Genomic DNA, 26,633 nt, shown 5'->3' with positions numbered 1-26,633 from the left:
GGAAGAAGGGGGCCACAGCACAAGGGAGAGGAGAGAAAGAATACCCTAGGTGCTGCCCCTTTGATCCTTTAAATAACATGTGGAGCTCCTAACTTTTAGGAGCTCCCTTGAAAATTTTCCAAGAGGGGCGCCGGCCCCTCTTGTGTTGCCGCACCAAGGAGAAAAAGGGGGAGGGGCGTGCGCCCCTCCCTCATGGTTAACCCTAATCCTCCTCTAAGGAGGATTGAGATGCCCTAATGTGGCTAAGCCCTAATCTAATTAGGCTTAGTCCAAGGGTGAACCAATTTTAGATTTGATCCATGCAATGTCCTAATCCAATTATAACTCAATGAATCATGACTCAATTGAACCCTTCAATCCTAATCTAATTAGGAGTCATCTTGATTCATTAGATTAATAATTAATTAGGACTTAAGAAATTCTAATCCAATTAGGACTTATTTAATCTTAATCCTAATCCAATTAGGACTCTAATTTCAATCCGAAGTCCTAATCTAATTAGGACTTCTAGGAATCCTATTCTAAGTAAGAATCCAAGTTGGATTCAAAATCCTAATTTAATTAGGATTGTAGGAATCCTACTCTAAGTAGGACTCCCAGTCCTAATCCAATTAGGACTCCAGGAATCCTACTCCAAGTAGGATTCATGTTTAAGTCCAATTAATTAATTTCCCATTGTTCCTTCTTCAACTGATTATCAATCGAATTGATTACTTGTGATTCATAATCACAATTCAACTATCAGATCGGTCAATACCTCTAGTGTGTGTGACCCCATAGGTTCTATTTTGACTGGTAGTGAGATATATCGTGATCTCTATCACAATATCATTGAAAACTTCTTTCAATGGCTTGGAACGATTCCAACTTTACTCATTAGGGTTTATCGACCATCGAGATATTTCCTGTGAGTCTCACCATCCACCAGTGATACGTAGCAGCAAGTAGTGGCTACCCAGTAGAATGGAATGATGAACCTCTAAGTGCAGTTATCGTATGATACAGTCCTACTATCGTGGATCCCTACAGGACGGAGGTCATGGACAACTCGTCAAACCCCATCGTCTGTCATATGTCAAGATTTATTCGACTTAAGTTCGAGAGTGAAAAACTCTTTCTCCACTATTTTTACTGCCCCGGCCGAGGTCTTACGAACTCAGTCTTATAAATCACATAGGATCTCTCCTTATCTACCAAGATCGATAGATTCTATATAGGTGCATATCCTACTCCTACAGTGAACCTATTGCAGCCATTCTACACTGCATGGACCCGTATGTCTAGAGACCATGTATACGTGCAGTCAAACTACAATAACCTCACTGTGAGTAGCCGAAGCACCGCAGGTCAAAGGACCAGTCACACTACTGCAACATCAAGCAAGTCACTGACGAGTGGATAGACATCCAAGTGACTTATTGTCTTGGTCACGCTCAGTACCCTTGTTCTTTAACAAGCACCTGCACTATTACTTCAGTGTTATCACATCGTGGACTCGATCTCGTCCATCCACAAGGAAAGCAATATGTGCACTGATCTTATCGGATCGATCACCGTCCTCGTGATGATCCATTGATCAGGAGCATTTAGAAATTAATCACCAATGATACATGGCTCAAATTCTCAACTCTTGAGAATATGCATCATCATCTTATTAATTTCTTGGATGATTCATAGACACATAAACAATATGAATGAAAAAGATGTCTTTTATTTAATCAATAGTAAATAGTCAAGTACAAAATTATGTTCTAGAATTAACAATGTGTCAGCCGGATTGGCTTCTAGGGCATACATCTAACAAACCGGTCCACCAAGTTTAGCTTCCACCGCTAAGTGAATGAGTAGATGAACCATAATAGTAAAAAATCCATGAGGAAAGATCTTTTCCATATGGCATAATGTAAGGGCAACATTAGACTCCAATTGATCAAGCACCCTAGGATCAAGAACTTTTGAACATAATGCCTTAAAAAATGATGACAACTGAGAAACAATTACAAGAACTTGTTTCGGTGTTGACGATCTTAAAGCCAATGGAAGTATATCTTACACCAAAATATGACCATCGTGACTTTTAAGATTTAAAAGTTTTCGCTCTTTAAGATTTACGCACCGTGAAATATTCAATGCATATCCATCAGGAACCTTCATATTTTTGAGAACCATTAGAAAAAGATCCTTATCTTGAGTAGACATTGTGTAATATGCAAGAGGTATAAAAAATTTATCATTGGCAAGCTCTATCGGATGAAGCTTTTGTCATATGCCCATGTCTTTCAAATCAAGATGCATTTTTAAGTTATCTTTGACAGAATGAGTGAAGACTGTTTCATACACATCCATGGTGGCAAATTATATGGAACCAAAACAACCGGCCAAGTGCTGTATGCAGAACTCATAGTTCGAAATGGATTAAACCCATCAGTAGTCAAACCCAGTCTAACACCGCAAACATCAGAAGCAAATTCGTGATGCCTATCATCAAATGCTTTTCATGCTAAACTATCCGCTAGGTGTCGTAATATTTGATCTTTTGTACGGCCTTCGTCATGCCATCTCATCGAGGAAGCCATCTTCGATGATGCATACATCCTTTTCAATCTAGGTATGAGAGAAAAATATCTCAACACTTTAGCCGATTTTTTCTTAGTCTGTGCAACATCCACTTCATTCAACAAATCATGCTCGTCTTTAGCTTTTTTCCATCATGAAGATCCACATATTCAGCACGACTCTTCATTAATATTTCCACCACGGACTAAAATACAGTCATTCGGACAACTGTGTATCTTCTCGTATCCAAGATCCAATTCTTTTACTAGTTTTTTGGCTTCATAAGAAGATGATGGCAAAGTAACGCCTTCTGAAAATGCATCATTTAATAATTGGAAAAGCATAGTAAAAGATTTGCTAGACCACCCATTCAAATACTTCAAATGGAATAAATGCACAAGAAAAGAAATCTTCGTAAAATTCTTACAACCCGGATATAGTTCTTCATCACAAGCTTTCAATAAGTTATAATACCAAGCTGTGTCATCATCAGAGTGTATATGTTCCTCAACATGCATAAAATCAGTTGCTGTATGCTCATCACCTATTCCAGTTGTTTCTTGTCCTCCACTAAAATCTGTTAAATTTCTAATACTATGTCCAAGAGCATCTCTGAGTAAGCCCCTTATATCATCTTCTCCTACAGGATTTCTTTCTGTGTTACTGGATCCAAAACTAGAGGTGTCTTCTATATACGAGGGTTGGTTACATGGAGATGACAATATGAACTTTCCATAAAATATCCATTGAGTATAACCTCTCGTAAAACCATTCCACACCAAATATTCTTCAACAATTTCTGGAGCGAGAGAAGAAGCATTTACACATTTTCGACATGGACATAAAATCTTTTCATTCATATTAGATTTCTCAAAAGCAAATTTAATGAAATCCTGAACTCCATTCAAATATTCGTCACTGGATCTTGGCTTATTCATCCAACTTTTGTCCATTCTATTAAAATACTGCTAGAACTGCAAATTATCTGAAAAAGATATGGTGGCAATGTCACAATCCGTAGTTGAACCCAGGAACCTAGAGCAGGGCCGGCCCGAGCCCTAGGCGACCGAGGCGGTCGCCTAAGGCCCCGGGCCAATGGAAGGCCCCGGGAGGCTGGCCAAAAAGAAGCAAAGGCCCCATATAAAACGGGATCAGGGGCTGGCTACGAGTCTTCCCCCTTGATGGAAGAGAGGTGGAGAGTTTCCTGACCTGCGGAGGGGCAATAGTTTTGTTTTGGGTGGGGAGAGAGAGAGAGAGGAGGGATTTGGTTGGCTTGATAGACGCCTGAAGCCACTCTTATCTTTCATCCCTTCTCTTTTTTGGTTTTGGTCTTGGTTTTCCCTCCCTCACATTACTCCTGAACCAGCTGGGCCATCCGGAAGAAAGATAGGGGGATTGGAGATGGACTTCTTGGAGGGTGGAGATTCTTTTAGTTTTCTCCTCTCGGTTTCTTCTCCCCTCTTGGGTGGTAGAGAGAGAAAAGGAGGGAGGGGGTTGAATGGCTGCCGTGCTGCGATGTTGCAGTTGCTGCTTGGGTACTCACTTGAAGGGGAGATGGTGGGACGGGACTTTTATTGATTAGATGGAGTGAATTTCCCATAATGACCCTACTTTCTCTTATAGTGACCTTTTTCTATCCGGCTCTTGCTTGACATGGTAAACAGTATTGCTAGGCATTATCTCAGTTATTTAATCAATTTCATGGCCCTTTATTTAGAGTAATTACTTTTATGTGCTTCCATTTAAGAATTATATTAAATTGAAAATGCTTCTTTTCTATCTTGGTTAGATTCATATATCTTTATTGAAATAATATACTTAATAGCTATCTATTTTCATATATTTTTTTAAATATTTTATATTTATTAAAAAAATTATTATTAAAAAAAGGCCTCGTTCGTTGGATTCGCCTTAGGCCCCGGAATGTATTGGGCCGCCCCTGACCTAGAGTAAAATATATAAAGAACAAAAGTTACTTTAGAGTTGAAAATTTAGGACATCTATGCATCCTTTTCAATAAAATCCATTGCAGTTAGGATAATAGTTAACTACTACAATCAACACAAGCCACAATGGATGACCTACACTGGCTACCAGACATCAAATTGAAACCTAGTTGTACCCAGACAACTAGGTTTCCTAGCATGAGTCATTACAGCTCTTCCTAGCATGCATATCTTTTTTCTTCGGTTAAGGATGATTGATGATATCTTGGGAATTGGAAAGACATAATTAGTATGTAATAGAATTTTAAAAGCAGATTTTAGCTAAAAGAATCATAAAAGCAAAATTAGTACCTTACAGCATTTACTCAAATTAGTTGGGATTGAGCTAGAATCTTAATTCAGGCGATATATAAATGGTTGAATTGTTTTTCTCTAGACACAATAAATTTATTGAATTATATAGCCCTTAAGAGATTGGTGTTCAATTTTTAAGCTGTTTTAGCATTTAGGTAATTGAAATGGGATTTCAAATGAAATACAGCTTGAATTAGGTAACATTTAAGTGTTTGTTCTAATAATTAAACAGTTCTAACTTCTGAGAGGCATCACAAACTAATCATTTATGGCCCTTGAAGAAATGAAAGTTTACATTTTTAGACTCTTCTCTCGGTTCAACAAGTTCATTATAGCAAAGAGAAGAGGTTAGGATCCCTGTGAATAAGACTTTGCTAATGTGGCTAAAACACTTGAATACTATCAAGATTTCTTATAAGACAGCCCTATGATGTTCCTCAACTTTGATTTTGATGACCAGAAATCACTGTTTTCTCTCTTTGATAAATAGAACATGGAATAAAGAAGCTAGATGCAAAGTGCAATATGTAAACCAAGTAAACAAATAATCAGCATACAACATTTTATGAACAAAAAGATCTTGTCTTAATTTTAGATATTTGAAGAGTTTGTTAGATAGAGCTATCACAATTTTGGAGGTGCTCGCCCCTTTAATTCCTTAAAATTTAGAAAGAGGAGGACAAGACCAGAGTTAACATGAAGGAAGTTGTGAAAAAGGATTTGGAAAATCCTATAATAACATCATACGCATGCCTTTATAGGAATAATTGGCAAATGAGAATTCATAAAGCTAACCCAGGTTGTTGGGATAAGGTTTGGTATTATTCTTATGTTCACATTGCAAACTTTGAATTATTCCTTATACTTGCATCAATAAGTGACACTAAAATTGTAATATTCCCTCATTATGTTTCTTCATTGTAAAGTATGCAAGAGCAGACAATTGTAGTCAAACTGATACTACCTTGTGCATGAACAATACTGACAATGATTCCTCCAATAAACTTTACAACACATAACATCAAGGCTGTTTTTTTGGAGGTTTTAAATCTCAAAATGATGATTTGTATTGCAACCAAATCCACCTAACAAGGAAGATGAGTAGAAACTTGTGTGCCTAATGATTTGGTATCTAAGAGATAGGTACTATTCATTAGCCTAAATGCATAAATTTGTGAAGTCTGGTGCTATGAAAGACGAAAACCTCACAGTAATACAAAAAAAAAAGGAATAAACAATATGTACTACTGATGGTTAAAAAAATGGAAATGATACACGCATGAGCTGACCATTAGATCGTGCTCTCTATATAGATATTCATATTTATAATATATAGATATATATAATATATCGACCATTAGAATTCAAAGTAATTAAATCTAATATAGATTACTTTCCAACTGGAATATATATAATCTAATATATCTAATGGTCTCTATGCGAAAGGTGGAGTGAGCGGATAGGAGCGTAGCGAAGAGAGAGTTTATCTGTGTGCTCTGTCGCCGCCGAGGTCACCGCAATCGCGGCATCGGTATAATTTTGGTACTTCTAGGCTACAAACAACTAGATTGTCTACTAAGTTGCTGAAATTAATTGATACTATGATTATCTCAGGATGCAAAAGCGGTGCAATGAAATAGAATTTTTTTTTTAATATTTTAAAAATATGATATGTAGGTAAATATAATGCTCTGCTATAGAAATTTTTAAAATTTTAATCTACAAATTAATGGATTTACTTTGACAAAGTATCTGCAGAATTAATGATTTTTTTTTATAGCAAATTGAAAACTTACATTCACCTATGTTACAATTCCTCTCTATAAATTAATTAAATTACTATATTACATTCTACTTATTCAATATATGAAGATTGTTCAACAAAAAGGTACAATAGACTAATCTTGGCTGCTACGACTGTATATTTTTAAACTAGCTACAGATGAGTATCAACAGATCAAAAGATGCTTTCTTATATTATATATCAGCAGAAAAATATCAGCTGACCATTAAATCTAATGGTCTCCATGTATTCAAATCACATATATAATATATAGATATTCATATTAATATTTGGAAAGTAATTAACTCTTTTTGTTGGAATTCTGTCTCAATATTTGCTAAATTTATTTCACTCAAACATTCCAGCATCTTTTTCTCCTCTGCGATCACCTCCTCAATCATTTAGATTCTAATACGTAATCTATGAGCAGTAATTTGAAAATATGCAGAAGAAAACCACCTTACCCTATAGTTATACATCAACATCAACTAAAAGCACCAATAGTTCTTCAAATTTTTTAAAAAAGCAGAAGTTACGAATTAGTAGAAAGAAAAACACAACATATATATGGACTAGCATAGAAGAAATCCCAGTGACAATATGAGCAAACCCATGAACTTGATGATGGAGAGTAGTATTCAGAATTCGGCGTCCCAGGTGGCGGAGGAGGATAGCTGCCCTCAGGCTCTGCCGGTGTGGATGGCGGTGGCAAGCACGGATTTAGAGATCCAGAACATCTAGAATTTAAAGATCGAAGCAAGAGAAGAAGATCCCAAACCTAGCCTTGTCCCTATCCTTACCGACTCCAAACTTCAAACGCTGTGTGAGTGCTCTGCGGCGGAGGAGGAGGGAGATGTCCACAGAGAGGAGGCCAACGGAGAGGAGGAGGAGGGGAAGGAGATGCGGCGGAGGAACGCGATTTGGGGTCGCTCGGCGGAGGGGAATGGCTGAGATCAGCGGAGGGAGGGGGGAGTCGGTCGGCGTGAGCTAGCTAGGGATAGTAGGGATTTAGGGCTACGGAGGGAGAGGGTCGATTGGGTTTTGTTGCGGGAGGAGTAAAGTCCGACGATGCTTATAAGCGTCGTCGCATTTATCCCTTATGCTGACGCTTATAAGCGTCGGTGATTAAACAATGCAACGCTTATAAGCGTCGGTAATGGACTCAATGCTCTGACGCTAATAAAAGCATCGGCGGAACGTTTTTTACCAACGCTTTTTAAAAACGTCGGCATTTACCGTCGTAAGAAAAAAAATTACCGACGCTTTTATCTAGCGTCGACAATATAGAGTTGGTAAAAACCTTTTTTATTGTAGTGTATGGGAGCAATGTTCATTCACCATAGCTCATCAAAGGATAATAAATTCAAGTGTCCACATCACATTTGGTGACACCTTGATGGAATTGGAACGTACAGAGCTACAAGGCATAAAAGAAATCGGCAGCAGGATAATTGGTGACAGTCACAGTCCTAATCATTTTGTAACCATATAGTATGTGATACAAACTCCAATAAACATCTTGAAGAGGATAAAATTTCCACCGGAAGATAACAAATCCATATATTTAAATTAACAATATTTGGTAACAAATAGGAGAATTGGTGGAATGCCATGAGGCAACAAAGCAATCGATGAGTACTTGATCCTCCAACAAAGAAGACGAGCAGCAATGAACAACAACGACAGGATTAACATAAGCACAATCAGAAGTTTACGTTAAGCAGTACTAAATATAATTTATTGGAGGGGAACCGAGGAAGCACCGAAGCAGCCTAGTTTCCAAATTTGGACTTTATCTGATTAACGACCTGCTGGTCAACCTGGAAAGCCTTGGCCAGCACCTCGCTCGGTATTGCAGGCTTCGATCCAAAGAGAGTTAGCGGAGCAACCACAACCCCAGGCAGCTGGCTATTGAATGTTGTGATCGCCAGCGCCTTCTCCTTCCCCATGTTGTACTGGAAGTGAACAAGTCCCCGGGGAATCACGAAATTCTCACCTTCATTCACAATTTTAGAGTAGAATACGTTGCTCGTGCTGATGAATCCCACCAGCAGCTGACCGTGAAGAACGAGCCCAAGCTCGGTGGCACGGGGGTGGGAGTGAGGGGGATTGAGACCTCCCGGGGCGAAGTCGACTCGGTTCATGGAGAGCCCAAGTGTGTTGAGGCCTGGGAAGCTGCGGACGTCTGCAGAGGTCACGTTAGAGCTGAAAATGTTGTCTGTGTTGCCTGCTTTCGAAAGCGCTGTGGAGAAGAAGTCGTCGGAGACGACGCTGGAGGTTTGTTTGCATGGGAATCCATCGACCGTTACGTCGCTGGTTTGAAGGTTGGCAACGCAGAAGTCCTGGAGGGGATCGGGGTCGGAGCGGCATGGGGAGAGGAGGAAGAGGGCGAAACAAAGGAAGAGGAAAAGTCTTGCTACGGATTCCATCTTCATTGTTTGTGGGAGATTTCGTGAGAGTAGAGGATGACCTTGATGTTGTCTTATATAGGTTTGGTGTCCTGTTATATAGTCTTGTACGCTTGGTGATTACTTTGAAGGATTCCACACCTTTTCCATTTGACAAAAAAATAGACAATTATTCTTATGTTGGATAGGAAATGGTCCAAGGGATGGAACTTGTCTTGGCATGGGCCTTGAAAAACCTTGGGGTTTGGAAATTGTGATCCAGCTCCTCTCTTTTCTGATGGATTGCTTCAGCTTAACTTAGATCATGCTGCTTGCCAAGAACGTAGATACCTCATGTATTTGCACGAACCGAAAGACATGGAGTATATAATGACCTCGCTCTCCAAATTGTATTCTGAGGAACCAAATAGTTTTTGCTTGATAACTGATAATCTATAAATTTTGTGTTATTTTGCTGTACAATACAATGCAACAGACTGCATGCAAATCTCAATACAGATATGCCTATCCTATTTTTAGTTATGAGTATGTATGTACTGCATGAAAGACTTGAGCTACAAGAAAACCAACTAGCTAGGCTTCTTTTCTTCTTTTTTGAGGAGAATCTCAAACTAAGTTCCTTGTATCATTTTTCTTAATGCATTTCAAAATGTTGTCTACCAAAAAAGGTATATATTAAAATGTTAAGCAAGATAATGTATTAAGCTTGAACTTTTTGTTTTTCTACCTTAGCAAACTTGCGATAGAAGGAAATAACGGTTCCTCTCTAGCCACTTGTTTGACATTCACCTTCCAGTAGCCTATAAAAATAAGAGTAATTGATATGACTAGGTATAAGCCTAGAAAAATAAAGAATTATCTTTTCCGCATTGTCGTGTTTGACAGTATGTCATGCTACCTTTCATAAAGCTTTCTTTTTTAATTGAGACGAGATAGAGTTCTCTCTTTGATACCCAAATTTTGCACATTCACCTCCAAGGAGAATTTGGAGCTATATAAGAACAAGATACTATAAAAACATATGTTACTATTCCTTCGTCCTTCTTGTGGCTTAAGCCAGTAAAGGCGTCATAGGCTCAGCAAAAGTTATGCATAATTACTTTTTATCAAAAAAAAATGTGTAATTCATGAGCAAGTAGGTTTTGAGATGAATGAGCATAATAAATTAAGATTTCATAGAAGGATAACTATCAAAATTCTCCACAACTATTTTAGAATCGTTCAATGGAGTATTGCAAACAAATTCAAGTATTCAACACTTCATATTAAATTTCTTTCAAACATGATCTATTTGGCCCGGCCATGAGGTCATAGCTAGTTTTGCATGGTATAGTTGATCAAGCTCTAGTCCCATAGATGTGCACCCTCCCATCATGCGTTTGTTTCCTTCATGGCTTGGACATGATTTACTTTTTCAAGCAAGCATCACCATGACAATAAATTAAATTTTTGATGTTTCACAATTCTATCCTCCATGATTTGATCCCATGCTTTTGATCACAACTGGTCATCCATCTTAACATAGAACATCAAAATCCACTTCAGTTATATTTAGATTCTTATTCTGACTTTGTCAAGTTGTGCATCATACTCAAAATTAATTGCATTCTGTTGCCCAGTAGATACAACCCAAGAGGAGGGGTGAATTGGATCTTTTAAAAACTTTTCAACTACTTCTAAACTTTTCAATTAATTAATCTAAGTTGTATAGATGCACTGTAGAATTTAAACTTAGCAACAGTTTGATTTTAATCTGATCAAGATTAAAAACTATTAAGCAGTGGACTCAATAAACAATTAGTCTAGATTTTCCTAATCAAGCATTTCAATACAATGAATCTTAATGGATTTTTATTAAATGAAACTTGATTAAACAATTTGAATATACTTGCAACTAAAGGATGCGCGGATAAGAGTTAAGCAAGCAATTCAATTAGATATTTATCTAAATAAGTGAGGAAATTAAACAATGAAAGAAAGCATCACAAACACAACAAACATATAGTGGTTCGGTGCACCCCAGCACCTACATCTACTCCCCAAGACCTCTTGGGAATTTCACTATAATTCCTCAGATTACAGCCGGTTGTTTTACAAGCTCACAGCCTAACTTGTTGTTTTCACGAGATCACAACGAACTCGGTCGGTTTTCACAGGCTCACCAACTAGAACCACTCGATTGTTTTTCCGGGTTCATAATCAAACCCAGTTGGTTTTCCCTGGTTCACCAACCACAACCTTACACCGTTGGTTTTTCCTTTGGCTCGCCAACAAACCTTAACCCCTTGATTCAATCCCTTGATTGAATCAAGTTACAAGATATTAGAACAAGAGTTTAAAACAAATACAAGCTTCTTAAACAAGTAGATATAACAATGTAAACAAATAGAGTAAAGAGAAGAAGCCCTCAAATAAGTTTTGTAGATGAAGAAACTCGGCTTCTTCTTTACTTGACCCTCTTCTGATTTCGCACGAGGTAGAGGATCACTGGGCAGCACATAGTTGGAGAGGAAGCCTTGAAATTCACTCAAATGCTCTTCCTCTCTTTCTTTTTCTTTGAATGACCCTTTTGTGCTTTTGGGAGGTTTCTCTTGAAATCTTTTTGAAATCTCTTCCCTATGTGTTCTCTCCCACTTCCTTAACTTCTCCCTAGCTCTCCCCTTGATTTTATAACTTTGGATGGCGTGGAAACAAAGATCTATCCGTTAGAGACAAAAATAGAGCCGTTGGAGTTGAGAAAAAATTATGCCTCCCAGCGTGCTCGAGTCGACTCGGCTAAAACAGGAGTCGACTCGGCTGAAGCAGGAGTCGACTCGTGAATAGGAGTCTGCCGGCACTGTAGCTGGGAGTCGACTCGGGCACTGTAGCGCTGAAGTAGGAGTCGACTCGAGCACTGTAGCGCTGAAAATCAACTCTCTGTTTTTTTGTCTGTTCTCAGTCGGAGTCGACTCGCAGAGTCTCGGAGTCGACTCGCAGAGTCTCGGAGTCGACTCGAGCACTGTTCCTTGAAACTCCAGAGTGCCAGAGTCGACTCTGAACTTCCAGGAGTCGACTCGAGGACTATTCTTTTGAATCTTTCTTTGAATTTGCTCCTCCAACTTGAATCCTTTGAACTTGAAACTTGGACTAATGAAGTATAACTTTCTTTCAACTTTTTGAGAGCTTTTGAGGCCTTCTTGTATTTTTCCAACTTGCTATGTTCCTTGCAAAACAAATTATTTTTCTTCTTGCAACACAAACATTAGTAATTATACTTCAAGGTTTTGTGATCATCAAAATCAATCTTTAAATCAATCTTTGGGTCATCAATCTCCCCCTTTTTGATGATGACAAAACTTGGAGTATGTTCAATATAAAATATATTGTGCTCAAGAACTAATGCATAGCTAAGTTGCATGAAGTAGAAAACATATATCTTTAAAATATACTTCATGATAATGCTTTGGATTTAATCAACTTAATATAATCAACACATAAAGTATTATGAGCATATACTCAGATATTTCTCCCCCTTTTTGACAACATCAAAAAGGTTGCAAGATAACGAAACATTAAGCACAAAGCAGTAAATGATACTTAAATATTCTTTTTCCTTATTGTACTCTGATTTTCAGTCAATGCTTGTCGAATTATTGCACAAATATGAATCATATAACTCAAGGCAATAATGTCAGAATAAGATTAATGAGCATAGATCAGAGCCAATTAAGATGATTTCAGAGCAAATTATAATGAGAGCACATCGAATATGATTCCAAAGATAGTTTTCAAATCAAGTGTAGGTGGAACCTTTTTCAAGTTAATTCAAGGAGTATCAAAACTGATATTCAAAGAAGGCACGAATGAAAATCTAACCCCCTTTTTTTGAAAGATTTTTAATAACAATTATGAAACCTTGTTCATTTAAGATCTTTTGCCCAATATATTAAATATATAGCAACATGAGAGCAATCTAATCAATTTTTTAGAGTATAATATCAAAACTTATATACTCGAAAAATATAACATCATGTTGGATCATTAATTCTTAATGACTTCAAAGTTCTTTTATGATATAAAAACATTGGGGCACAAAATACCGAAACATGAATTCATGCAATTTATGATATATCTTAGAGCATACATAAAATTCAAAGCTTTGAAGATTCTTTTAGAGCTCTTTTAAACACTTTCTTTTACTCCCTTAAAAAGAAACACATTTTGATACATATAAAAATGAATTGGCACAAAATTGAAGCTCTAAAGAGCAAGCCAATAAGAACTCTTTAGTAAATTTCAAAATAGATTTTCTAATAGAGACAGATGGAATTCGTTTTCAAATAATGTTCAAGACAACTAATTTTCTGATTAGGTGCATTTTAAAATCTATAAATCTATCATATGTAGCAGCTAATTTTAAATTTGTGTTCACAAGAGATACTCAAGAAAATTCAACACATTATTCTCCCTCTTTTTTATTAAACTAGAGGCTTTTAAGATCAACTATTTGAATTGCAATTTGGTTCATGATTGATGCATAAAATATTTTAACCAAATAGTAAGCCTCAAGGTGTATTACAAAGATTTTCATATTTAAATTTCAGATATTTATATAATGGAGAGTATTAGGATTACTTCTCATTTAGTATTCTTTCTCTCTTTTTTAGTTATGGATTTTTGTGATTAAGTTCCATATGATCTCTCCTCCTAAAAATTTTCTTTCTCCTCCTTAATTGAACATTCCATTTAAGAGTTTAGAATTTGAAGATAATTTTCAATAAAACATTCAAATTGTCAATCTTGAAAATATATGTTCTATAAGTTTCAGCACAACTTATACTAATGAGAGCATATTTTCATAAAGCTCAAAGTTTGAGATAAGACAATATATAGAAGATCATTCAAGAATATATATTTATAGAATTCAATAATTTCACAACAATGTATATATATGAAACATAATTTTTTTAATATTAAGCTAAAATTATATATTTAGAAATATTTGTTTGCAATCAAGATCATTGAAAAATACATCAATTAGACCAATTTTAGTACACTTATAAGATACAAAATGATATGTTTCGGATGCGTATCAAGGCAATCAACCAAGGCATCAAAATTAATTCTGTTTTTCTTAAGTTAAAATTTTCATTTAGGAATTATATTGAGTTATGCTCTAGAATGATGCGATCATTGAAGCATATAACTAAGGTTAAAAATATTTAACGATACAAGCATTTTTAATTAAGTTTAAGCTTTTATACAAAATTAGATTCTAAACTTCATAAAGATTTTCAAGGAGGCTTTCAAAGTTATAATTTGAGATATGTATCTTCCACATTATAGCTCATCTTAAATTACGATTGAAAACACATATTTCAAACATATTAGGGCATATTCAGAATCTTTGTATTTAATGTTGAGTTTTGGTACGAATTAGAATATTATGTACCAAAGTTAGGCAAGTTGAAGGATAAAACAAAATCAATTCATTTTTCCTAAATAGAGATATCCTTTTCTTTTCCTTTTTATAAATTTATTCAACTTTCAGATTTCAAAGATGATCGTGAACGACTAATTTGAAATTTCTTTTTAATAATACCAAAAAAAATTATGGAGTATTTCAAACATTCAATCAAATTATCCAAGCATGGAGCATTACAAAATATTGAGAATCCATAATTCAAAATATCATGCCACATGCAAAATATATTATGTGTTAAGTCATGCATTAAAATATTAAGATCAAGCATGTCAAGGATCAAAATCAATTCTTTTTAAATAAACTCCCCCTATTTAAATATAATCTTGCACTGATTTCATCCTTAAGGTGTGTTTTCAAGTGATCAAAACTTGACTTGATTCTTCTTATATACTTTCATTTACTTTGTCATTCATTTTCTCATTTTTTTTAAATATTTTTTTAACCAATTAATGAACATTTTGATTTTGTTTTTCGTTTTTACTTTCTTATGCTCTATACTCTATTTGCTCCCTATCCGGTGGAGTTGGAAGGAGCACAAGGTACTACCACTAGCCTCTCCATTGGCACCATTCCTATGATGAGCAATATAGAAAGGTTAAAATGTTTACTTCAAACTCCCCCTGTTTAAGTGTAATTAATTACAGATTTTATCCCTTCCAAAAGAATGTTCGCACAAGTCTCACAAATGTGCCGAATATATTATACTTATTTTGCTTTTCCTTAAGATTGGAGTATTTGCCTTTACTTAGATTTTACTTCCCTTGAATAATGTTCATTTCCTTTTCTTTATCTCTCTCTCTTTGTTATTCTCAAGTAATTTACATAAAAGAGCAGAATAAAAAAATAATCTTATGTATCATATAGATGTATATCATGCAAACAACATTGTCATTATGCTCAAGGATTCATAGCTTCTCACAAGTTATTTTAAATCAAAATTTTAAGCATAAACTTGTGTATTTCATGGTTATGACATAGGCAAAGATATATTTTAGTTTGGGCAAACCATGAAACAATTTCTAAAAGCATAAGTCAATCAATACATATATAGACATGATATCAAGAAATTAATAATTAAAGACTTTAATCATGCTATAATAAGATTTAAGTTATTGACTTTGCTCAGATAATTTATGAGAGAGGTATCTAAAATTACTGATTCATTCTGCATTCTTCAAGTCAAATACCTACTAGATTTCTTATGTGTAAACTTTTAGCTGAAGAAGGTCCCCTTTTTTGTTTGCATGTGAATGTTTATTGTATCTTACGTGGATGTGTCCTTCAAGTTGAAATCTCTCATTTTCTTGTTTAAGAATCTTGCATTATTAACAAAATCTTTTTCTTTCTTGAAGGAAAGTCGTTAGTTTCTTCAAGATACAAAACATTCATACAACATATTTGTTAACTAGATGACTCAACATAAGATATGACAATAATTGAATATTGAGTCACTTTACTCAAAAAATTGCCTAAATATAAGCAAGCACATGTCACTTGAACTAAAGAGATAGTTTCATTAACCAAGATGGTTCAAGGACAAGCATGTGAGGCAATAGGAAGATTCATCAAGGTCAAATTAATTTTTTGTTTTCAGAATCAATTTAGCTTAGATTCTATTTGCTTAAGATAATTATCAATAAGACATGCTAGCTAAGTTTTAATCAAATTATCTTAAACAGTTGTTTCTATCAAAATTCAGATTATGATTCATTTGTTATCAATAAAATATGATTCATTAGAGTTAGATTGAAGTCTTGAACAAGGGCACATAATGAGCATACAATTTGGTCTACTAGCTGTATGATAAAATAATTATTCTATCATGCTTCAATACAGCTTTAAAATAATAGATATACTTTGCTCATCCTTTTCAAATTCTACAAGATGGGATCATAGACATACCTTCTTCATGCCAATCTTCTATAAGAGTTTTCTTGTGGACTAACTTTGGTCAATGAAGATCTCCTTTCTTGTTTGTCTTAATTTGGAGTTCGAGAGAAAATGTTAATTCATTCATCATGCATATTTCAAACTCACCTTGCATGAGCTTAGTAAAATCTTCATATAAATCTTAATTAGTAGAATCAAAAATGATGTCATCAATGTATACTTTAAGCAAATAAGATATCACAAATTATTCTTTTTGATGCATAGATTTATCACTATTACTTTCTATCAAAAAGGTTACTCAAACTTTTATATCATGCTTTTGGTGCTTGTCCCAAATTACATATTGCTTTATCATATTTGTAATGAGTGTTTTCAAATAAGGTGGTTATTTTACATAGAGTGCATTCTACACATTCATTTGACAGAATATAAAGCTCATAAAGCAAGCAAATGATAATGGTGATCTTTACTTCTAATCATGCAAAAATTTTATCAAGATCTATTTCATCTTTTCTTGATTGAATCTTTTAGTAGTCACCAATTTTTCTTCATTAAGTGCATTTCTGAAAAACTCAATTTGGTTCTAATTATTAACAAGTTTTCAGATTTTATCGGCAAGATTTTAAATTCTATCTCTTTTAAAAATGATTTAGTTTAACTTGACCAATTATAATCATGTTCATTCTTCTTAAAGTGTTTTAGTTTCAGATTATTATATGTAAGCAAAAAGATTAACATGTACATATATAATCTGATTTTAATGACTTGATGAAAGATCATTAGTCTCATAAAAAATAAAATGAATTGATATTTCTACAACTAGGATCTTTTCATTGAATATTCTATATGCATTGCTTGATGAATGATACCCAAGGATAGGAGTATCTTTATCAGATTTGGCATTATTTTTATAAGAACATATCAAGCATAACATGTATGACTGAAAATTATGAAAGATATGTAATAGTTTATTTTCTGTTTTTCAGAAGATCAAAAGAAGTTTTCATCAAAAATAAATCTAATAGAAACCATATGTATGACAAGCAATGATGATAGCTTTTTGATAAAAGATGACTATCATACAACATTGTCTTTTTCATTTCTTCAAGAATTCTATTAATCCTATTTTACTTATAGTGTCCTTGGTGCAGAAACAACTGTATTCAATATTATTTTCTGTGCAAATCTTATCAGAATTTTGGTTTTCAACACTGTGCCATGATACTCTTTATCTTCACAGTTTGGAAATTTTTTTTATTTGAAACACTTTTATAAGATTTAGCAAATACAGAAAATACTTCAATTTTATTTACCAAGAATAAATTCAATGTAAGCTTTTGAAAACTTAATGATGGAAACAACATCTTTAGATTTAGAAATTGATTCTTGTTTGTTTTCTTAGTTAATATGAATAGCAAACTTTGACCTTGCAGAAGATAATCTAAGTAACCAATGACAAGGTCTTTTGAAATTAGGTCCATACTAGCATAAGTTAATTTTATATGCCAAAAAAAAAAATTCTTTGATCTTAGTATTTATAATGCATATTTTTAAGAGCATACCAAGTACATATTCTTATGTCTATGATCAATAGAAGATAATGCCATGGATAAGAACTCTCAATCAAGCATATAGAAAATTCATAGAGTTATTCTAAGAGAATTGATTTACCAAATTATCCATCTATAAGTAAAGCATAATATAGAAAGATGGAGTGATTTAGATATATTTTCTTTTCATACCAAAAATATCACTTATATCACAAAAATGATTAATACTTGCAAGTTATGTTTTAATCAACTAATAAAACAATTTCAATACGAGAGGATGCAAGAATTACTAATTTCATTATTTCTTTCATTTTAATCACTCTTCTTAATTACATTTTAAATTCAATTCTTTAACACGTGTCTAGAGCACCCATTGTTCAGATAACATCTTTTATTAGAACCTTGAGTGTTAGACACATCTGCAGAAAATATTCAGATTTTTAACTTAAGAACCCAAGCTCTTTTGGATTCTTGCAGGTTAGCTATTATTGTTCCTTTTGGAACCCATATTTTCTTAATAGCTATTTTGTCCATAGGCTTGCAGATTTTAGGATTACAAGATGTGTATTTCTGCATATTCTTATTAAATTTAACAATCATAGATTTAACATAAGTAGATGATGAATTTTTAATTTTCTGATTTTGTTCATTAGGTTCATCAAATTTATGAAAAACTATTTTAGGAGGAACAGAAGAGATTTTAATTATTTTTTGTTCACCATATTTATAAGAATCTATTTTAGGATAGGCAAGGGAGGATTTAACAAACATATTCTTGAAATATTTTTGGATGTACTATGGTTGATATCCCAATCCAACTTTATCATATCCAGCTCTTGAATTTTCTATCATTGAATTTAATTTTTCAAAGCTGAGAGTGAATCTTTCAACAATAGGTTTCAAATTTTCAACTTCTTTAGTTAGTTTTCTATTATCTTCTGAAAGCAATTTATTGTTTTTCTTAAGTTTATCATGACTTTCAGTAAGAAGTTGATTTTTCTAATTTAGTTCTTTATTTTCTTTAATTAAGATTTTAGTTTCATTAGTATGTTTCTTAATTAGTGTTTCATAATTATTAGACAGTTTCAGTTTTTCATTTACTAGGGTTTTCTTTTCATTCTTCAGGTCCTTGTTTTTACAAATGAGTTTTTTATGTTCTTTCATTAGATTAAGAAATGCATCATGTAACTCATCAAGTGTAAACTCATTTTCAAGTTTATCATATACTTCATATTCAGAAGAGGAGACACTTTGTGTTTTAATACATACCTCGTCCTTATGTGCCACAAGGCATATGTTTTCATTATTCCCTTGTCTCTCTTGTTCTTTAGAGCTAATTTCAGATTCACTAAAAATATTAGTGCTTTCATATTTAGTCTCTAGCATATTCCATATGTCTTTAGCAGTTATGCAAGAAGATATGCAATTAAACTCATTCCCATCTAATGCACAATATAATAGGTTCATGGCTTTTGAATTTTGTTGAGCCATTTTCTTATTATGATTAGTGTTTGTGTGTGTCCCATTGACTATAATGCTCCATAAATTATAATCAAGTGATTGTATGAAAATGCGCATGCGTGCTTTCCAATGTGTGTAGTTTATGCCATTAAATAGTGGAGGTGTATCAATTAATTGTCCCTCTCGTAGAAAACTATCTATTTGAGTTGTCATGATCTTTGGCTCTTGATCGTGAGATCAACAATTAACCTTAGAACACCTGCTCTGATACCACTTGTTGCCCAGTAGATACAACCCAAGAGGGGGGATGAATTGGATCTTTTAAAAACTTTTTAACTACTTTTAAACTTTTCAATTAATTAAGCTAAGTTGTATAGATGCACAGTAGAATTTAAACTTAACAACAGTTTGATTTTAATCTAATCAAGATTAAAAACTATTAAGCAGTGGACTCAATAAACAATTAGTCTAGATTTTCCTAATCAAGCATTTCAATACAATGAATCTTAATGCATTTTTATTAAATGAAACTTGATTAAACAATTTGAATATACTTGCAACTAAAGGATGCGCGGATAAGAGTTAAGCAAGCAATTCAATTAGATATTTATCTAAGTAAGTAAGTGAGGAAATTAAATAATGAAAGAAAGCATCACAAACACAACAAACATATAGTGGTTCGGTGCACCCCAGCACCTACATCCACTCCCCAAGATCTCTTGGAAATTTCACTATAATCCCTCAGATTACAGCCGGTTATTTTACAAGTCACAACCTAACTTGTTGTTTTCACGAGATCACAACGAACTCGGTCGGTTTTCACAGGCTCACCGACTAGAACCACTCGATTATTTTTTCGAGTTTACAATCAAACCCATTTGGTTTTCTCCGGTTCACCAACCACAATCTTACACCGTTGGTTTTTCCTTTAGCTCACCAACAAACCTTAACCCCTTGATTCAATCCCTTGATTGAATCAAGTTACAAGATATTAGAACAAGAGTTTAAAACAAATACAAGCTTCTTAAACAAGCAGATATAACAATGTAAACAAATAGAGTAAAGAGAAGAAGCCCTCAAACAAGTTTTGTAGATGAAGGAACTCAGCTTCTTCTTTACTTGACCCTCTTCTGATTTCGCACGAGGTAGAGGATCACTGAGGCAGCACACAGTTGGAGAGGAAGCCTTGGGATTCACTGAGAAGCTCTTTCTCTCTCTCTTTTTCTTTGAATGGCCCTTTTGTGCTTTTGGAAGGTTTCTCTTGAAATCTCTTTGAAATCTCTTTCCTATGTGTTCTCTCCCACTTTCTTAACTTCTCCCCTAGCTCTTTTCTTGATTTTATAGCTTTGGATGGCGTGGGAACAAAGATCTATACATTAGAGACAAAAATAGAGCCGTTGGAGTTGAGAAAAAACTGGCCGTTATGCCTCCCAGCGTGCTCGAGTCGACTCGGCTGAAGCAGGAGTCGACTCGTGAATAGGAGTCTGCCGGCACTGTAGCTGGAAGTCGACTCGGGCACTGTAGTGCTGAAGTAGGAGTCGACTCGAGCACTGTAGCGCTAAAAATCAACTCTCTGTCTTTTTGTCTGTTCTCAGTCGGAGTCGACTCGAGCACTGTTTCTTGAAACTCCAGAGTGCCAAAGTCGACTTTGAACTTTCAGGAGTCGACTCGAGAACTATTCTTTTGAATCTTTCTTTGAAGTTGCTCCTCCAACTTGAATCCTTTGAACTTGAAACTTAGGCCAATTAAGTATAACTTTCTTTCAACTTTTTGAGAGCTTTTGAGGCCTTCTTGTATTTTTCCAACTTGCTATACTCCTTGCAAAACAAATTATCTTTCTTCTTGCAACACAAACATTAGTAATTATACTTCAAGATTTTGTGATCATCAAAATCAATCTTTAAATCAATCTTTGGGTTATCACATTCTTTTATGTTTGACTTCTTCCAGGGGCATTAGTATTATCCTTAAGGTTGTGTTCGTGTTTACGGAAAAAAAGGACGTGCTCTTTGGTCAATTGTAGGCCTATAATGGCTAAAGGATCGAATGCAAGATTTTGTTTTAATAGAAAATACCTGAAATTTTGCATGAACTCCTCAGTTCCTTCTATGACATGAATGACATTATTTGATGCTTGTAAGTTTGATTGTGTATGGATTGTTACATGTAAATTATGGGGTATCCATCAACTATATCATGCATCGCTACGATCATAGCTGATCAAACAACTTAGTGTAATGCCTTATTCTTCAAAAAAAGGAAAAAATAAAAGCTCAGGGTAATGTCTAAATCATGAGATCTTAAGTCTAGATATTGACATAGAAAGTACTTTTTACCTATGATAAAAGACTAATAAAAGTAAACAAGAGGGGTTGAGGAAAATTAAGGATCCCGGAGAAATGTCTATAAGATAGTTACGTAGGAGGTCAGCCTCAGGAAAGATGAGCATTTGCTATCAGAAGCCAACAATTGGGACCCTAAATAAAATAATTCATTATTAGGTGCATTGTAGAAAGTAAAACATAACATGATCTCGCATGAGTTAATAAACTTTACCGTCATTCTTTTTTTTTTTTAAGTATATCGGCATCTCACTACATCAGCCGTGAGTACGCCCAAAATAATCACAAAGCAAAACACGCTCTAGTGGCCACCGGCACTCACTCCAATTCTCCCATACGATGACCCCAGAGTGGTATGCTGCGAATGAGGCGACCTAGTCCGTTGCACTGTTCATCTCCTGAAAGACATGTATGGCTTTGAAAAGGAGTTCAGCTTCCCCACAATATGACAGAATATCATGACAAGAGGGTGCAGAACTCTAGCCTGACATGCCCGCTCCAAATCCAGTCGACTACTATAGTCGAGTCTCCCCACTAGTAGGGCCCGCGGAGCATCCAGGTGCACTCTGGCGCTGAACGAGGCCCTCCCATGCCGCTCGCAACTCCACCACTAGGACAGACTCATCAAAGGTACACCGATCTCTAGCTACAATCAGCTTAGAGCTCCGGTGGTTTCTGATCACAAACCCACACCGCATCACTTAACTCAGATGCTACTGTCAAAATTCACTTGAGAAAATCGATGGGGTAGGGCTCCAGGATACCATCGTATCATCGCATACTAGACTTGTAGGAGTCAAAGAGGAACCCCAAATATCCCTATGTCTCTAGGTTGAACTCACAACTGCAGCGCTCACCAGCTCGTCTACCTGTGCAAAGGCTCTTGTCCACCACCGATCTTGGATAGAGCCCTCTACCTCGAAAATTCCTCACATTTCTGTCTAGCCATATATGATATGCCATATATGCCCATGCCACTCTCTTCTCTGCCATATCAAATCTCCGAGCAGGAGTCTCTCAACTATTCAGAAATGTCTCCGAAGAAGTAAATCTCTATCGTTGGGCCAAGGCAATGTCCAAACTTGAAGAGATCGTGGGCACGTAAACAATGCCGTGATCAATAGTCCCTCCTCCCTCGGATAACCCTTACAATCGCTTGGTATGCAAACCCCCTTCGAGCCAATACCCCTCTCGTAGGTAGAATGCCCAGTGCCACCCTCCACAAGAAGAGGTCATCCGTGGGTGGGACTCGTAATCGCCATATGAAAGAGTAGTGCCCTACAAGCCAATCGCAATATGTATTGCGAAAGGTTTGTTCTTTTGATTTGTCCAAATCATGTACATGACATTTAAATATGAATAAAGGCATTATGTTTTATCATTTGATTATATTTATGATAAACTCCTTAGATTAGGGCAATGGTTTTAAGACTATGATGAGATCATACTAGTGAGATTTAAAATCCTAAAATCCTAATCTAAATATTCCCAGTCATTGGTGCATTGAGTCAGGGATCAATGATTACCGGAAAGACTGGCATGTCTTATGTATGCTCGATGCAGAGGATGATGATCTCACAATCATTTGTGTGGAGACACTAATACAAAGATGTGGGTACTCATTAGAGGAATGAGTTCACTGAATTGACCTACAAAGAGAAATCTTATGAAGTCTTACTTACATGTCAAAAGATGATTCTCTTAGTGGGAGTTTGCAACTGATCCTATGACCTGAGATCACCATGGTATCTTGTGCACATGAACCTATATTTTGGTTTACACTCATTCATGACAATAAATTATGTACGAGGTCTTCTGGATATGGTGAATTTTGTACGAAGATTATGAGTAGGTCAACAAGGAATTAATCACTTCTAGTAAGAGAAGATAGCATCCTATTTATTCTAATCATATGATAATTCAGGAAGCCTTTGATCAAAGCAGAATGAAAATTAGAAAGAGTTTCTAATGTTTCATTATTTGAATTATCATTAAAAGATTGAGAAAAATATGAATATAAAATTGAGTTTGACATATATTCATACTCATATACATATTTGGGATGCAGTTTGATTAAAAGATTGAATTGCACGGTAACTTGCCACTGAAGGGTATTTTTGGTATTTCTACCAAATTCCATATTTTTCGGGTAGACATGACACGTTGCTAGACGTCAATCTTGTTTTATAGGTTTGATCAAATTAAAGAGTTTAATTCGATCACCAATTAGAAAGGATTCTAATTGTTAGATTCGGGTTCGCGTAGTTTGGACTTAAATCGATTAGAAGAGTTCTAATCAAGTTGAGTCAACTCGCACTCACACCTATTGCTGGCTAAGTATGGAACCCAATGGGTCACACACAAGGAAACTTATCAAGGGTCTAATTGGATTAGATCATGTTTGCAAGATAAACATCCTAGCAGGTGTTGCAAACCTTAGCTCCTAATTCGAATTGGATTGGAATCTGATTCGAATTGGATCCGAATCTGATTCTTAATTGATCTAATTTGATTAGATCATATTCTAATATAGGTTAGCCAAGAGTTGGCACCTAATTGGCTTGGTTTGAGTCTAATTGGATTAGATTTAATAAATCATTCAATCTAGACCGTTAGATCTTGATCTACCGTTGGATGAAGACGTAATGGAGAGTTGGTTTAACCCAATTGGATTGGGTTAGAGGATGGCTACCATAATTGACCATTGGATCTTAATCCCACCATTGGATGAAGACATAATGGGTTAAGTGAATGGCGCCTTGCATTGGAGCCCTTGGATCATCATCATGAAAGATCAAGAGGTGAGGCGTGATGGACATGTGATTAGCATGTGATGTTGACTTGGTCAAAATATGGCACCACATGAAAGGACATATCATTTGATACACCTCCTCACTTGATCTGCACCTCCTCTTATTTGATATGGCCCTTTAGATGATGCCCTTTCATGAGAGGATGTGTGGATGGGATGCATCCCTTGGAGATGCATCCCTACACCTATTATAAATAGGTTAGCACTCCATGGGTTTCATCATTCCAATTTCACCCCACTCCTCTTAGAAGTGATTTTAGAAGGCTAAAGAAAAATAGAAAGGAAGGAAAGCAAGCCATTAGAGTTCTTTAGAAGAATTCTGCATTAAGGATCAAAAGTCTTTGGAGCTAAAGTCTTGATCAAGTTTTCGTGTGGATCACCATTGGAGGGCGGACACTTGGACGCCTCGTGGAGATTGTACACTTTGGATTAGCGTTTGAGGTATTCTACTAATTCTGCATTTATTTTATATATTTGATTGTAATCATTAAGGTGATCTAGGCTTAAAAGGGTTTCATGCATAGGGACTTTATTAAGAAATTTTTAAAATCCCTAGCTTCCGCTGCGCATTATAACATGCTAAAACCCTTCAGTGGTATCAGAGCCATCCTTAATTGGTTCAATCAAATAATAATGCATGATGTATGATTATTAATTTACTATGAGATAGTAATGTCATATGCTTAATGAAATGCTGAAATATATGATTCATATATGATATGATATGTAATAAAATATCATGATATGAAATTTTCCATATGAAAATATGTTGAAGCATGTTAATTAATTGCTTATGATTTATACATGCTATGAGATAGCATGATGCATAATAGCTTATTTTAGATATGTTAAATATATGTTACAATTAAAGAATGTGCTAGAGACTAGTAAGCCCTCAATAAAAATTATATTAAGTCATAGTGTTGAAAAACTTTGAGCTAACCCATTCTAGAACAATTAATCTAATTGGTGTCTAAGGAAAGCACTAAAGGTGGTTACTTAATTAGGACCTTACTCTTGAGTAAGGGGAGCCTCCCACCTGCTTACCTGGCCAATTGTTTGATTGCCTATTATGGATAAGCTTAATATTGATATAACACTATTGATAGCCTTCCTTCATGCCTCGATATTATTATGTCAAGATCCATGCTAGTTTGTTGTGCTAACACAAACTTGCAATGGGGACTGATGTTATACTGTCTTGGTGCATTAAGATGCTTATGGCATATTTTAATATATTGCCTTGTTGTGCAACCACAAGGGCAATATTATTCGAATATGACTATATGGAAATGAAGGGTTTGACTTAACTAAAATATTATTGTTTGTTGTGCTAACACAAGGCAATAAGTATTTTAAGAGGACAAGATAAAGTTGAGAATTGCATGAGATGCAATTGGAAAGAGTTTCCTACCTTTGAACTCATAAGAGTTTGTTGTGTAAACACAAGGCTTTTTATGATGAATTAGGATCTCAACCCTACTAAGAAAAATTATATTTTCACGTTTATCATAGGAGAGGGCTATGATATTCGATAAAAATAGTAGGAGACAAATTAGATTAAAGTCCTTATCTAGTTGCAAACATGTCATCATGATTGGTCTGCTTATATTAGTTTGTTCTTGCATATGTAGAATTATTAAATGGCTTCTTCACTTTCACTAAGAGGCATCTTAGATGCCAACAAGTTGACCGGACCAAACTATGTGGACTGGTTGAGGAATTTAAAGATAGTACTCACTCAGGAGAAAATTTCCTATATACTTGAAACCCCTGATCTTGGAGATCTAGGGGATGATGCTACAGAAGAGGAGGTTGCCACACATAAGATGTGGAAAAATGACAGTGTGACTGTCAAATGTATCATACTTGCCTCTATGAGCAATGAATTACAGAGGCAACATGAAGGCATGGACACTCAATCCATACTTCTCAATTTAAAAGAGTTGTATGGAGAACAAAGCAGGACTGCTAGGTATGAGATATCTAAGCAGTTGTTCCGTGCTAGAATGAATGAAGGAACTCCAGTGCAAAACCATGTTCTTATGGTTATAGACTTAATCACAG

The 26,633-nt window shown here is 35.2% G+C and overlaps 1 protein-coding gene across 1 annotated transcript; it reads right to left on the bottom strand.

Annotated features, from left to right (window-relative positions):
* Window positions 1-8,173: 8,173 nt before the first annotated feature.
* On the bottom strand, window positions 8,174-9,073 carry LOC103698783 (oxalate oxidase 1-like). The gene has a single exon (XM_008780832.4). The coding sequence runs from the start codon at window positions 9,066-9,068 to the stop codon at window positions 8,412-8,414; it is 657 nt and encodes a 218-aa protein (XP_008779054.2). The 5' UTR covers window positions 9,069-9,073; the 3' UTR covers window positions 8,174-8,411.
* Between the last annotated feature and the right edge of the window lie 17,560 nt (window positions 9,074-26,633).

This window comes from Phoenix dactylifera, unplaced genomic scaffold (assembly GCF_009389715.1).
Source record: "Phoenix dactylifera cultivar Barhee BC4 unplaced genomic scaffold, palm_55x_up_171113_PBpolish2nd_filt_p 000076F, whole genome shotgun sequence".
Classification (NCBI taxonomy): domain Eukaryota; kingdom Viridiplantae; phylum Streptophyta; class Magnoliopsida; order Arecales; family Arecaceae; genus Phoenix; species Phoenix dactylifera.
This window is presented reverse-complemented; position numbering and strand designations above follow the sequence as displayed.